Here is a 12,214-nt window from a genome sequence, read left to right as displayed (position 1 = left end):
CTCCATTTCAGTTAATAAAATTTCATGCTTTTAGTTGCCTTAGCTAAAAAGTCTTAGTGTCAACCTTGACAACCTTCTGTTTTCTCACCTGATATCCAAGAAAATAGCAAATCTCATTGGTTCTAACTTCAAAATACATTCTGAATATGACAACTTCTCAGCATCTTTACTGCCTGCTGTTCTCCTGGTACAAACCACCATCTGTTTTCCCCTGGATTGTTGCATTATAATGGCCTCCTAACTGATGTCCCTGCTTCCGCTAATGTCTTCTCAGAGTACATTCTCCAAAATAGCAGGCAGTGATCCTTTAAAATATAAGTATAATCATGTCACTCTTCTGCTCAAAACTACAAAAGCCAAAGTTCTTATAATAACTTATCAGTCTATGCCATTTGGCCTTCTTGCACATTCCACTTTAGCCACACTGATTTTTTTTCTTTTTTTTAACCTGTCTTCAGGCATGCCAGACACCTGTCTTAGGGTCTTTGCAGTTGTTGTTCCCTCTGTCCATAACACTCTACCCCCACATGTCTACATAGTTTCCCACCTTGCTTCCTTGAAGTCTAGGCTTAAATCATATTTTCTTGGTAAGGCCTATCCTGACCACCCTACTTATAATGTCATCCTCCTTTCATGTTGGCACTTCTGATTCCTCCTTAGTCTACTCTATATGGTTTTTCCATAGTACATATCACCTTTTAACATAATATTTAATTTACATATTTATTTTATAGTCTGTCTCCCCCACTAGAATGTAAATTCCATAAAAGCAGGGCTGTTTGTTCATTGTTGCATCCCCAGAATCTAGAAAAGTGCTTGATCATAATAGGCAGTTAAAAGCACTTGTTGAATTAAGATGCTTATGAAAGTAAAGGCAGGACAAAATGGAAAATGCATTTAGTGGCTTTTGGTATATTTCTAGGGCATCTGTTTTCTGTTAAAGTTCAAAACTCAGCTCTCCTAGCAAATTCCAATTGTGTTCTTTTATTTAGTTTGAAAACCTTGTATTTGATTGCTTACCTCTTTTAGAAGACTTTTACCAAGAGATCTCTCCACTAGCATACCCCCAGTTATCTGAGGCAGGTACCTTGATATCTATGATTCAGTAACTCTTTAGTACTATCTCCTTTACCAATGAGTTTTGAGGGATGATTAGTCATCCAGACCTACTGGTTGCATTCTGGATGGGGACAGCTACATTGCTAACTTTTAGGGTAAGGTTTCAGTGATTTTGTTCAGATTGAGTGCCACCTGTTTCATCTAAAAGCAACAGAGATTCTAGGGGAAAAGAAAAGTATGAAAAGTCTTACTTCCTGACATACATAACTACCCACCTATGTCAAGGACAGCAGAAGAATGCTGATGCTCTACCCACTGAATCTTGATACTCTGAGTAGGCTTTTAAGTTGTCCTTCAAGAAGACGTTCCTTCACTCAAGGAGGTGAGATGCTACTAGCAAGTCAATTCGAACATGTAACCTGCTGAGTAAAAAAACCAAATGGATGAATAGGGAATAAAAAAGGATACAAGTCCTAATTTCAGGTTTGCCTCACTATAGTAAAACAAAGAGGTTCCCTGAAAAAAGGTATAGGTTGCTCACCTAGCAGAGATATCATGCCCAAATAATTCTTAATTTCTCTGGGCCTCAGTTTTCTTAACTGTAAAATGAGGTTCCTAACCCAAGATATCTCTAGATTCTCTTCCAATCCTATGATACCAAAAGCTGGGAGGCAAGTACCTTTACTACATTGAACTGGGTCTTTCAACAATTCCTTTAAAACAAAAGCAATTTGTCTTTTGCTCAGCTTCTTTAGGGCACCATTCTGCCTGTGCACCAACATCTTTTCTGTTGACCACTTGTGCCCTCTAGTGATAAATTCAATTATACAACAGGATTGGCTTGGAAAACAGCTCCAGAGTAAACAGGGAAAACAGTAAGAAAGCAATAGATAAAATTCAATGTAAAGAAAATGGAATCCAGGCCAAAGATGCAGGTTAAAAAAGATGGAAATAATCCAATGGTCATTACCTTCTGTGGTGTACCTATGCTTGTTCCCTCCAGGGCAAACATTCTATGTGATTACTACTATAGTAAAGAAAACAGCAAACACACTGCTGAATATAAAAGCGTTTTCAGATATAATTAGAATAACCCTATTCCTCAAATTAAGATGCAGATTATTTTTTATTTAGAAAGACAAAGGATCTATTAAGATTCTCAGAGACTGTCATATACGTAATGTGGATAAACAAAACAGAATTGTTTTTAAACACATCTGTCAAGCAGGTGCTAAGATGCCAATTTTAAATATTCATGTTAGTTTCACTGGTGCATGGATTTACCAATGGGGATGGGTTCGGACTAAAATTATGTACTATGTTGGGCTTAAGTAGGGTCCCCAGCCTTCTAAGCATGTTCCTTGCTGTCCCCAGCATAGCAATGCATGACTAGTCTATCACATACTCTCTTCTGAAAAATTTTAAATTGATGCATTATAATAGTACGTATTTATGTGGTACAAAGTGATATTTCAATACATATATGCAATATGTAATGATCAAATCAAGGTAATCAGCATATCTATCACCAAAAATAATTTCTTTGTGTTGGAAACATTCAAAATCCTCTCTTCTAAATATTTGAAAATATACAATAAATTATCATTAAGTATATTCACCCTTTAGTGCTACAGAACACTAGAACTTATTCCCCTACCTGTAATTTTATATCTGTTAACCAACCTCTGACTGTCCCCCTTTTCCAGACTCCAGTAACCATAATCCTACTCTCTACTTCCATGAGCTCAACTTTTTAAGATCCTACATATGAGTGAGAACATGAGGTACTTATTTTTCTGTGACTGACTTATTTCACCTAACACAATGGCTTCCAGGATCATTCATGTTGCTGTGAATGACATAATTTCAGTTTTCTTTATGGCTAAATAGTATTCCACTATGTACATATACCACATTTAATTTATCTATTCATTTATTAATGGACATTTAGGTTGATTCCATGTCCTGGCTATTGTGAATAGTGCTGCAATAAACATAGGGGTGCAGATATCTCTTTGAAAGACACAGAGAGAGTGAGACTGAGAGAGAGAAAGAGCGGGAGAGAGACAGAGCATAAGAGAGAGCAAGAGCACCAAATCCTAACCACTAGACCACCAGGGAGCATCATCTCTTTGATATACTGTTTTTCTTTCCTCTGGATAAATACCCAGTAGTGGGACTGCTGAATCATATGGTAGTTCAATTTTTAGTTTTTGAGGAACCTCCATACTGTTTTCCATAATGGCTACAATAATTTATATTCCCACCAATAGTGTATTAAGAGTTTCTTTTTCTCTTCATCCTCACTAGGTTTTGTTATTTTTTGTCTTTTTGATAACAGCCATTCTAAGAGATCAGATGATCTATTTCATTGTGGTTTTGATTTGCATTTCCCTGACCAAATATTCTATTGACAGCAAACATTATGGCCATTCCTGACCATATATCTTACCTGTACATAAATGTTGGTTACATTTTTCTTGTTATATAAAAAAGGAAACGAACTTCAATGACCTCAATAGAGATTCAGTTTAAACAACAGAAAGGTCTCCTAAACCATGCTGTTGTCACTGCTATATAAGTGAAGTATTAAACAATCTTCTTTTGAAATCTTTAAGAAGAGGGGGGAAAAAAACCATAGGTATTTTGAATCATTTAGGTCTAACTCTGACTGGAGGCATAAGATAAAGATAATAACCATTAAAGCTTCCTTTCTAGCATTAAAATTAACTATTATTGGCTGGGCATTGTGGCTCATGCCTATAATCCCAACATTTTGGGAGGCCAAGGCAGGAGGATTGTTTGAGCCCAGGAATTCGAGACCAGCCTGGGCAACATGGTGAAACCCCGTCTCTAGAAAAACTCCAAAAATTAGCTGGGCGTGGTGGCTTGCACCTGTAGTCCCAGCTACTTGGGATGCTGAGGTAGTAGGATCACTTGAGCCTGGGAGGTTGAGGCCACAGTGAGCCATGACTGCACCACTGCATTCCAGCCTGGGTGAAAGAGCAAGACCCTGTCTCAAAAAAAAAAAATTAAACATTATTGCTGGTTGATTTCTATCTTTTCCATTCAATTCTCTGTCCTGAGAGGCAACCACTCTTCTGATTTCTATCACCATAAATTAGTATTGCTTATTCTTGAGCATTAATGATGAAATGTTTTAAGGTGATGGAAAAGTTCTGTATCTTGATTTGAGTAGTGGTTATGCTGGTACATAGAAGTGTCAAAACCCAGGAAACACTATATTTAAAATCTGTGCATTAATTGTAAATTATATTTCAGTTAAAAAAAAAAGATATTAGAGTCTTGGGAAGAGATAACTTTAAAAATAATAGATACTATCACTCTTAAGGAGTGGGCTAGGGAAGAGAAGGAAGTCGGCATGACCTCAATAGCAGGTATAGTTTTATTGAACCAAAAACCAAAAAAGGAAAGAGCTGCCCTGGCTTCTCAACTGTATCCATGCTGATTAGTTAACAGCACCATTTCAATAGAATGCCCCCCACTCTGACTGGCTCATTTGTTGTTGCAGAGCTGAGTAAACTATACTGCCTGATGGATGAAAATGGATTTAGGGTAGAGAGGTGGTCATAAGATACTACTGATTGTCTTGAGGTAGAAATGTAGGAATTTACACTGGGTCATGATGAGGCATGTGGCTCTGTAGGCCCATATAGATAACGGCATCATGCCTGCTAGCATTAGGAGAGAGTGCTCAAGGGAGAAAAACAGTTAAGAATTTAACTGAAATAAATGAAACAAGCAAATATAAGACTTTGACAAAAAGGATGCCTCACCCTATGCTGATTCATTATCAGCCTTTCTTTCTGCACTATTGGCGAGGCTGGAGATTGGAACTTGGAATATATTTCTTATAGCAATCCCTAGCTTACCTGCATAAATTCAAATGTACCAGTCCAGAGATACTGGGCTGTTTATTCTTTTTGATTCACATTGTTGTTTTCTTGACACATGGTAAACACTAGTAAATGCCTTATGCAATTGGATGTGTGGAGTATTTTTAGTCTGACAAATGCCTTTCACATCAAACTGCAACAGTCTCTGCTTTTCTTCATACTTTCAAGTCAACAGTCTTAAAGTAAAATTCTCTAGGAAGTACTGCTTCCTAGAGATCAAGATTAAGATCAAGATCATCTTAATTTTCCTTACTTGGTACCCTGTAGGCTAGGATTTTCCACTGCCAAGAAGATTAGAAAACTAGAGAAAAGAATTTTCACTGGCAAAAGACATTCTTAGACAACAAAAACTTCCCTTTTGCAATTCCCTGGATTTAAATGGCCTATGTAATTCTGTATGGATAATGTTCCATTTCAGTACTCTATAATCTATAACTCAGATCTTCTGAGTTATATTTCCTGAGTTACATATTCTTTAGAGTTATAATTCCCCAAAGGAACTTTCCTGTATTCACTCTTCCTACCTCCAAAAGCCTTTCCAAGCCCCTTGAAGAAACTAAGAATTGCTGTAATTTATACACATACACACATGCACACACTCTTGCTCCAAGGAACCTCTATATACTATTTCCACACCACACAGCTTGCCTTTATGAAGTTGCCCCAGCTTCAACCAAGGACAGGCAATTCTCACCTATGTCACCATTAGTCATTAAAGACACTACTTTCTGGAAGGCTACTATTGTCTGTTTTGGATCTAGACAAAAATATAGGCAGTTAAATGACAGTATATTATTTATATCTTCTCTGCTAATGATGAGTTAGATGTTAATTTTCAGTATAGGTTATTAAATATACTCTGAGAACATACTTCCCATAAGTTGCAGGATACAAAAAGGTCATCTTTTTACTTAATTTCAATAGAAAAGCATGTGTATTTCAAATAATTTAGTCAAAACCAATTTCCTTCCTTCTTGGAAAACAGTACTGAAAAGAAAACCACCACCAATCATGTCTGAGTGGCTTACAGGAGCCTGGAGTATCTTCGGAAAAGGTGAACTTAGGCCTTTCACTGCAGGGAAGAGTTGGATGTCAGGCCTTAAAAGGTCAGAGTTATATAAGATGCCAGATGTTTAATCTTATCTCAAAGTCAAATATAAATGACTTGGGGACTGTCTGATGTTTTACATTCTCCACATTTATGTCCCTCTCTATTAGTGTGGATCCAAAAAGGAACTGGTATCACTTTTCATTCAAAGATTTCAAAGTATTTCATATAATCCAATAACATACTCAGAAGAGAGAAAATGATGGATCCTATAACAGGGTGAAAGATTGGCAGCAGGCAAAGAAAAATGTAGGAAACTGGTTCAAGAGCACAGGCGTTGTTACACCACATGAGAAAACAGTACCACAAACTAACACCTGCCCCATCTCTTAGAGGAATGTCTATCTCCAAACTCCCTCTCAACTAAAATCTGCATAAGTCTTGCCCTTTCTTCTACTAAAATTATATACAAGAGCAAGACTATGCTCTCAAGAGACAAGCCTCACTGGTTTGTCACTTACCCATGTTTCTTTGACCTCTTCAGAGCCATCAGTTTCATCCTCCTAAAAAAGAAAAAGGAAGAAAATCAAGAGGCTCATCGTCAGAGACATCCTTGAAAGCAACAAGGTCAGATCCCATCAATTATGCATCTTGGCATTTCAAACATGGGCAATGAGAATTGACTTCCAAGTGATGCTCTGTTACTGCTACTTTTCACAGCCATCACAGGCAGGCAATTTAGAAATGTCACCTGTAGTCTAAAAAGTCAAATAGACCACAATTGGAAAAGGGATTTTTTTTTTTTTTTTTGAGACGGAGTCTCACTCTATAGCCCAGGCTGGAGTGCGGTGGCCCGATCTTGGCTCACTGCAAGCTCTGCCTCCTGGGTTCACGCCATTCTCCTGCCTCAGCCTCCTAAGTAGCTGGGACTACAGGCACCTGCCACCACACCTGGCTAATTTTTTGTATTTTTAGTAGAGACAGGGTTTCACCGTATTAGCCAGGATAGTCTCAATCTCCTGACCCGGTGAACCGCCCGCCTCAGCCTCCCAAAGTGCTGGGATTACAGGCGTGAGCCACCGTGCCCGACCGGAAAAGGGATATCTTTAAGACAGATGACAGACAGACAGACTTAATTTCATCTTTGTCAATACTTATCAATTTGGCCCTATAACAATAAAATACTTTTATCTAAAAATAATTTATAATAGATGACTATTACTGTCTCATTTCTTGTCTCACTGAATAAAGTTTGTCCAATTTTCAAATGAGTCATTGGTAGGCAGGTCCTCTTGTCCAAGTTATTGGCCACTTGTTCTTTAAAATGCCAATAACAAGGTTGAATGAGAAGGGTACCAAACAAGATATGGAAGAGGATGAATGGAACTACTGAATGTGTATTTGTAGTTAGTAAACATTGGTATATCTGTCTTTATTTGAAAGCCAAAGTTCATCTATTTTATGTTATTTGTTCTGTTTTTTCTCCAAAAGAGTAAAACTAAGTGACCTTGTATTACTTAGAGGTTTTAAGTTCCTTGAACTTCTTGTAGTACTCCTACAATATTTAGTTAGAATCTCTGCTCATATGTGGCATTAAGATATTGTTGACTCACTACATGACATTCAGGGAATATTAGGAAGGACTACTAAAACTTGACAAGCTTATTCACTTGTTATACTTGTTTATATGGCTGTTGTATATTTCCAGTTTTTTAATTCTTTGCCAATTATTTACTGAGTGCCTGCCATGTGCTTAGCACTGTACTAGATACTGGCAATCTAGCAGGAACATACCAAATGAGTCCCACACTGGTTAGGTCTTTCTTCTCTTTTCCTCAGTAATACTTCCTGAGAATCTGCAAGATTCACGGCACCATGTAGGACTCTTTCTTTTAAACTCAACTGAAAGGATGGTGGCCAAGAGTAATACGATATGCCTCAGCACACACCAATCCACTTACATCCTTTGTCCAGAAATTGATGCCTGTACCTCTTCGTCGTTCCTTGGGCCGCCTCCTCTCTCTGACGGACAGCCTTCTAGAATACTGCTCATCCAAATCTGCTTCTTGATTCTCTGGCCAGAGATAAAATAAAGTATGAACTTTAAGAATCTGGGGGATGTGCACTGTGGAGGGGCCTGTGTCTTTTGAAGCTCTACATACCATTTTTGTCCATTTCCTTTGCAGTTGTAGTATTTGTGGTAGTCTTTGAACTCTCAGAATCAGGGACTGAAAATCTATTTGTCCATAGCAGATGGGAACTGGTGTAGAGTGAGGGTCTTGATGTAGAAGGAGATGCTGGCGTGGTGGGTTTGTCTGGCTGAGTTGGGCACCTCAGGCGATGACAGATAGGCTGGAAATAATCCACAACATGAGATACTAGAAGTCAAGTCCATCTAAAGGATAAGGACAGCAGGATTATACAAAATGCTTTTTTTTCTATATTAAGAGGCTTATAAGTAGATGATGATCAATATTGAGTACCTGGGAATAGGTCCTCAATAAGTGAATAAGCTAAAGTCAGTTAATTAGACAGAAAAAAAACAGCTGCTAGACTCCTACTCTGAGAATCCCATCATGTTGAGAGCAGTTCAAGCGAATTACTCATCAATTGACCAAAGGGTACTACACAGCATTAACTGTGTAAAAAAAATTCCTTTGATCTTGTAATGAAAACAAGAATGATGGCCTTTTTAAGATGGAGTGCTGAAAGGCAAGGTTTATGTAGGGAAACAAAAAGATCAGGAGCATTAAGCAGCAGAATGTAGGGATTATCTGAGAACAGAGAAGAAATGTATCCTACCGAGTTCTGAATACTCTACTAGCTTGCCATAACCAGGCTTATTGAAACTTTCTAAAGTTCCCATTTTCCTTTTTGTAGTTTTGTTTTGTTGTTTTCTTTTTCTTTTCTTTTTTTGAGATGGAATCTTGCTCTGTTGCCCAGGCTGGAGTGCAGTGGTGCGATCTTGGTTCATTGCAACCTCCGCTTCCCGGGTTCAAGCAATTGTGTTTTGTTGTCTTTTTTTTTTTCCAACCTGAGAGTTAGGACAGATAGAGCCTAACAATAAGTCTTAACGTGGTTTATGGAAGACTCAGAGATAGATAAATCCTTACTACACATTAAATTTATGACATAGAGATTGTACACATTTTTGTGATTTATAAAGACACATACAATAAAATGTAGTACATTTGGAGTCAGACAGATCTTTGTTCAAATTCTAGCTTCAGCACTTACTAGCTGTGTGACCTTGAATAAGTTACTTAGCTTCTCTGAGCCATAACATCCTCATCTATAAAACAGAGATAACACCTTCTTCAGAGAGGATTATGAGGATTAAATAAGAAAATGTGCATTAGGTGCTTAGAAGAATAGCTGGTAATAGGTACTCAATAAATAGTAGCTTATAAAACAAACAAAATACAAAATAGAACTTCAGTTTATGGAATCTAGCCATTCAGAGTCAAAGCAAGAAGGAGATTATTTTCCTCTATAACCACAGTGACTATAATATTTATCTGTCCAAACTGGGACACTTTTGAGAGTGCAAAGGAGTGGTAATGATAATTACACAAAGACAACAGTTGTAATTGGAACCATCTTAGATAAACCACGAGTTATGTTCACCCTAAATATAAACTTATACCTTTGACTACCAACTCCACTAGAGAAATGAAACATAAATCAAAATGTCCTTCCCAACGGTGACACTCATGAGTGCTTTGTAAGCCCTTAGGTTATAAGAGTTTGAAAAACAATACACTAGCAGTTAAGAGAGCAAGCTGTGGAGTCAGGCTGCCTATGTTCAAACTCTGGCTTAACCACTTCTTGGCTATGTGAAATGTTGGGCAAATTCCTCAACCTCTGTGATTCAATTTCCTCATATATAAAATAGAAATAGTAATATTTACCTCAGAGGGTTGTTATGAGGATTAAATGCATTAATACATAAGAAGTATACTTAAAATAGTGCCGGCATAAAGTAAGCATGTATTGAGTAAAGTAAACACTCAATACATGCTTATATTTTTATTTGCATTTTGTCATACTATGATCTCTCTTTTTAGAATAGAAGGACATTTATTCAAAAGCATCAGTGAACTCTCAGAAGAAAAAAAAATGGTCATTTAAGGACCAACATCCTCTAAATTTTTGTCACACAGGTTTCCCAACTAAAGACAGCCATACAGAGTAAGTTGTCCATTGCAAGGTAGAACATAGCCTTTGAACTATCAGTGAAGAAGACACTCCCCAAACTAATTACCCTGCTTTTAGCACAGTACATGCCAGCAAAAATGAGCTCACCTCTTCATCCAGACTCCTGCCCCAGGGCTGCTGGCCCTCCCCAGCTTCTGTTGCTGGAACTGCTGAGGGCTCATGCTTCTCAGGGCTCCCCTCAAGCCCTTCAGTGTCTGTGGGCTTCTCACAAGGCTGCTCCTGAGCTTGCCTCTCTGCCCTCGACCGGCTGAAAGTCCTTTCTGCTTCCTGAAGGTCCGTTAGGGTGACACCCTGGGAAAATATCATAAGATCAGGGCTGATTCACACTAACCATGGAATAACTCTTGATTGAGCAGCAGTATTCCCAAAAAGATCTACTAGTTATCAAATACCAAAATGAAGCCCCCCAAAATGCATAATGAGGTCACTTCAAGCAATATATGCTTAAAATAAGCATCTCACTGTACAAAGAACCCAGGCCTGAGTCTAGGTATATTTTGAATGTAATACTTTAGTTTTTCTAGTTTGATCTCCAGAAAATAGGTCAACATTGATGTCTGCCTGTTATAGATGTACTTTTTCCATACCAAATAGTTCTCCTTATCTTTATTTGAAAGGTCCCTACCCTCCCAAGATCAAATGGTTACGAACAGAGATTCTCTAAACAGCAGATACTGGGAAAAAAATTTCACTTAAAAAAAGAAAAACCTAGCTCAACAAGATGAAAATTCAGAGCTAGGCTAGAATAACAACAACACAACCTCTTAAAACTCCTAGACTAGCTTTTCTCTAACATCAATTCCCAAGTCACTCTAGGAATCATATATGGATATTCCCACAATTAACGTTCGCCCCGCAGGGTCATAGGGGCAGCAAGACAGAAGAAAGGCAAATGATGACAAAACTACAGGAGAAGGGAGAAAAGGAGTTTAGAAAGAGCATGAGTTGATTCCAACTCAAGTAGTTATGTGCGTGAGTCCTCAGAAGAAGGAAGTTCCAAAGCTGGAAGGTAGTTGATCAGGTACTGTATCCACAACTTGCTTCCCCTCCCCACACCTGGCTTTTTTACTATTAATTCATTTACTTACTCATTCTGTTAATAAAGAATTAGGTGTCTTTAGGCACTAGAACTACAAAGACAAATCAAATGATTACTGTCAAGAACCTTTTAGTCTAGCAGAAAAGACATAAGAAAACAGACCAGTATAATAAGAGAATGTAAGTATTAAAACAGAAACACAGGAATATATAAGAGGAATACCTAACACTGGGTTCTAAAGAGTAAAAAGAACTTGGGTAGGGGGAGGGAGAAAAGGCATTATAGGTAGAGGCATCCTGTACAAAGATACAGAAACGAGAGAGGCCATGGATGATTTAGAAATATGTAGGTAACTTAGCAAAGATGAAGCACACAACAAAAAAAGGAAAGTGGGAGGAGAGAGGGAGAATGAGGATAGGTGATTTGAGGAAAGCAGGCAGAGGCTAGGTCATAACAGATTTTGTAAGCTATGCTAAGAAGCTTAGATTTTACTTTCTTTGGGAGTCAGTGGTCCCTTTGAGAATCTCATGAAGACTACTGAGAATCTAATAAAATCTCCTCAAAAATTATGTACACATTTCAAGGAGTTCAAAGATCTATTCAAGTTTTGACATGGACCTTCACTCCCTCTCTACTGAATCTTTCCCTCTAAGACGGTTCTATGTTCCTGTCTCTCCCACCTTCAATTCTATGCCCCTCTCCAGCAACTTCCCCATCTCTTCCCATTCCTTCATAAACAAACTTGAAATCAATCCAGAGCAATTTATCTTCCCATATCATTTATTTCTCACTCATTTATTTACTCAATAAATATATAGTGATTTATTTACTGTATGATGGTGGAAAAGATGAGCAAAAGTATAGTCAGTCTTCTTTTTCACACCCATTAGGATGGTTACTAGCAAAAATACCAGGCTGGGAGTGGTGGCTCAC

The 12,214-nt window shown here is 37.9% G+C and overlaps 1 protein-coding gene across 23 annotated transcripts in view; it reads right to left on the bottom strand.

The window, feature by feature from the left end:
- Window positions 1–12,214, bottom strand: part of PPP1R12B (protein phosphatase 1 regulatory subunit 12B) — a 241,358-nt gene that overhangs the window by 88,852 nt on the left and 140,292 nt on the right. For 19 of the 23 annotated variants that reach the window (XR_012431518.1, XR_012431519.1, XR_012431525.1 and 16 more), the window contains 4 exons: window positions 10,330–10,533; window positions 8,187–8,376; window positions 7,986–8,098; window positions 6,546–6,587 (listed from right to left, as the gene is read on the bottom strand). Coding sequence is in view for 15 of the 23 variants with exons in the window: in XM_045395012.3 (XP_045250947.2) it covers window positions 6,546–6,587; window positions 7,986–8,098; window positions 8,187–8,376; window positions 10,330–10,533 (549 nt within the window). In the remaining 8 variants the exon portion in view is untranslated. Of the gene's footprint in view, window positions 1–1,334; window positions 1,482–6,545; window positions 6,588–7,985; window positions 8,099–8,186; window positions 8,377–10,329; window positions 10,534–12,214 lie in introns of those variants that run through there. The other 4 variants (XR_012431517.1, XR_012431524.1, XM_045395069.3 and 1 more) reach the window with 2 other exon arrangements.

Source organism: Macaca fascicularis, chromosome 1 (assembly GCF_037993035.2).
Source record: "Macaca fascicularis isolate 582-1 chromosome 1, T2T-MFA8v1.1".
Taxonomy (NCBI): domain Eukaryota; kingdom Metazoa; phylum Chordata; class Mammalia; order Primates; family Cercopithecidae; genus Macaca; species Macaca fascicularis.
This window is presented reverse-complemented; position numbering and strand designations above follow the sequence as displayed.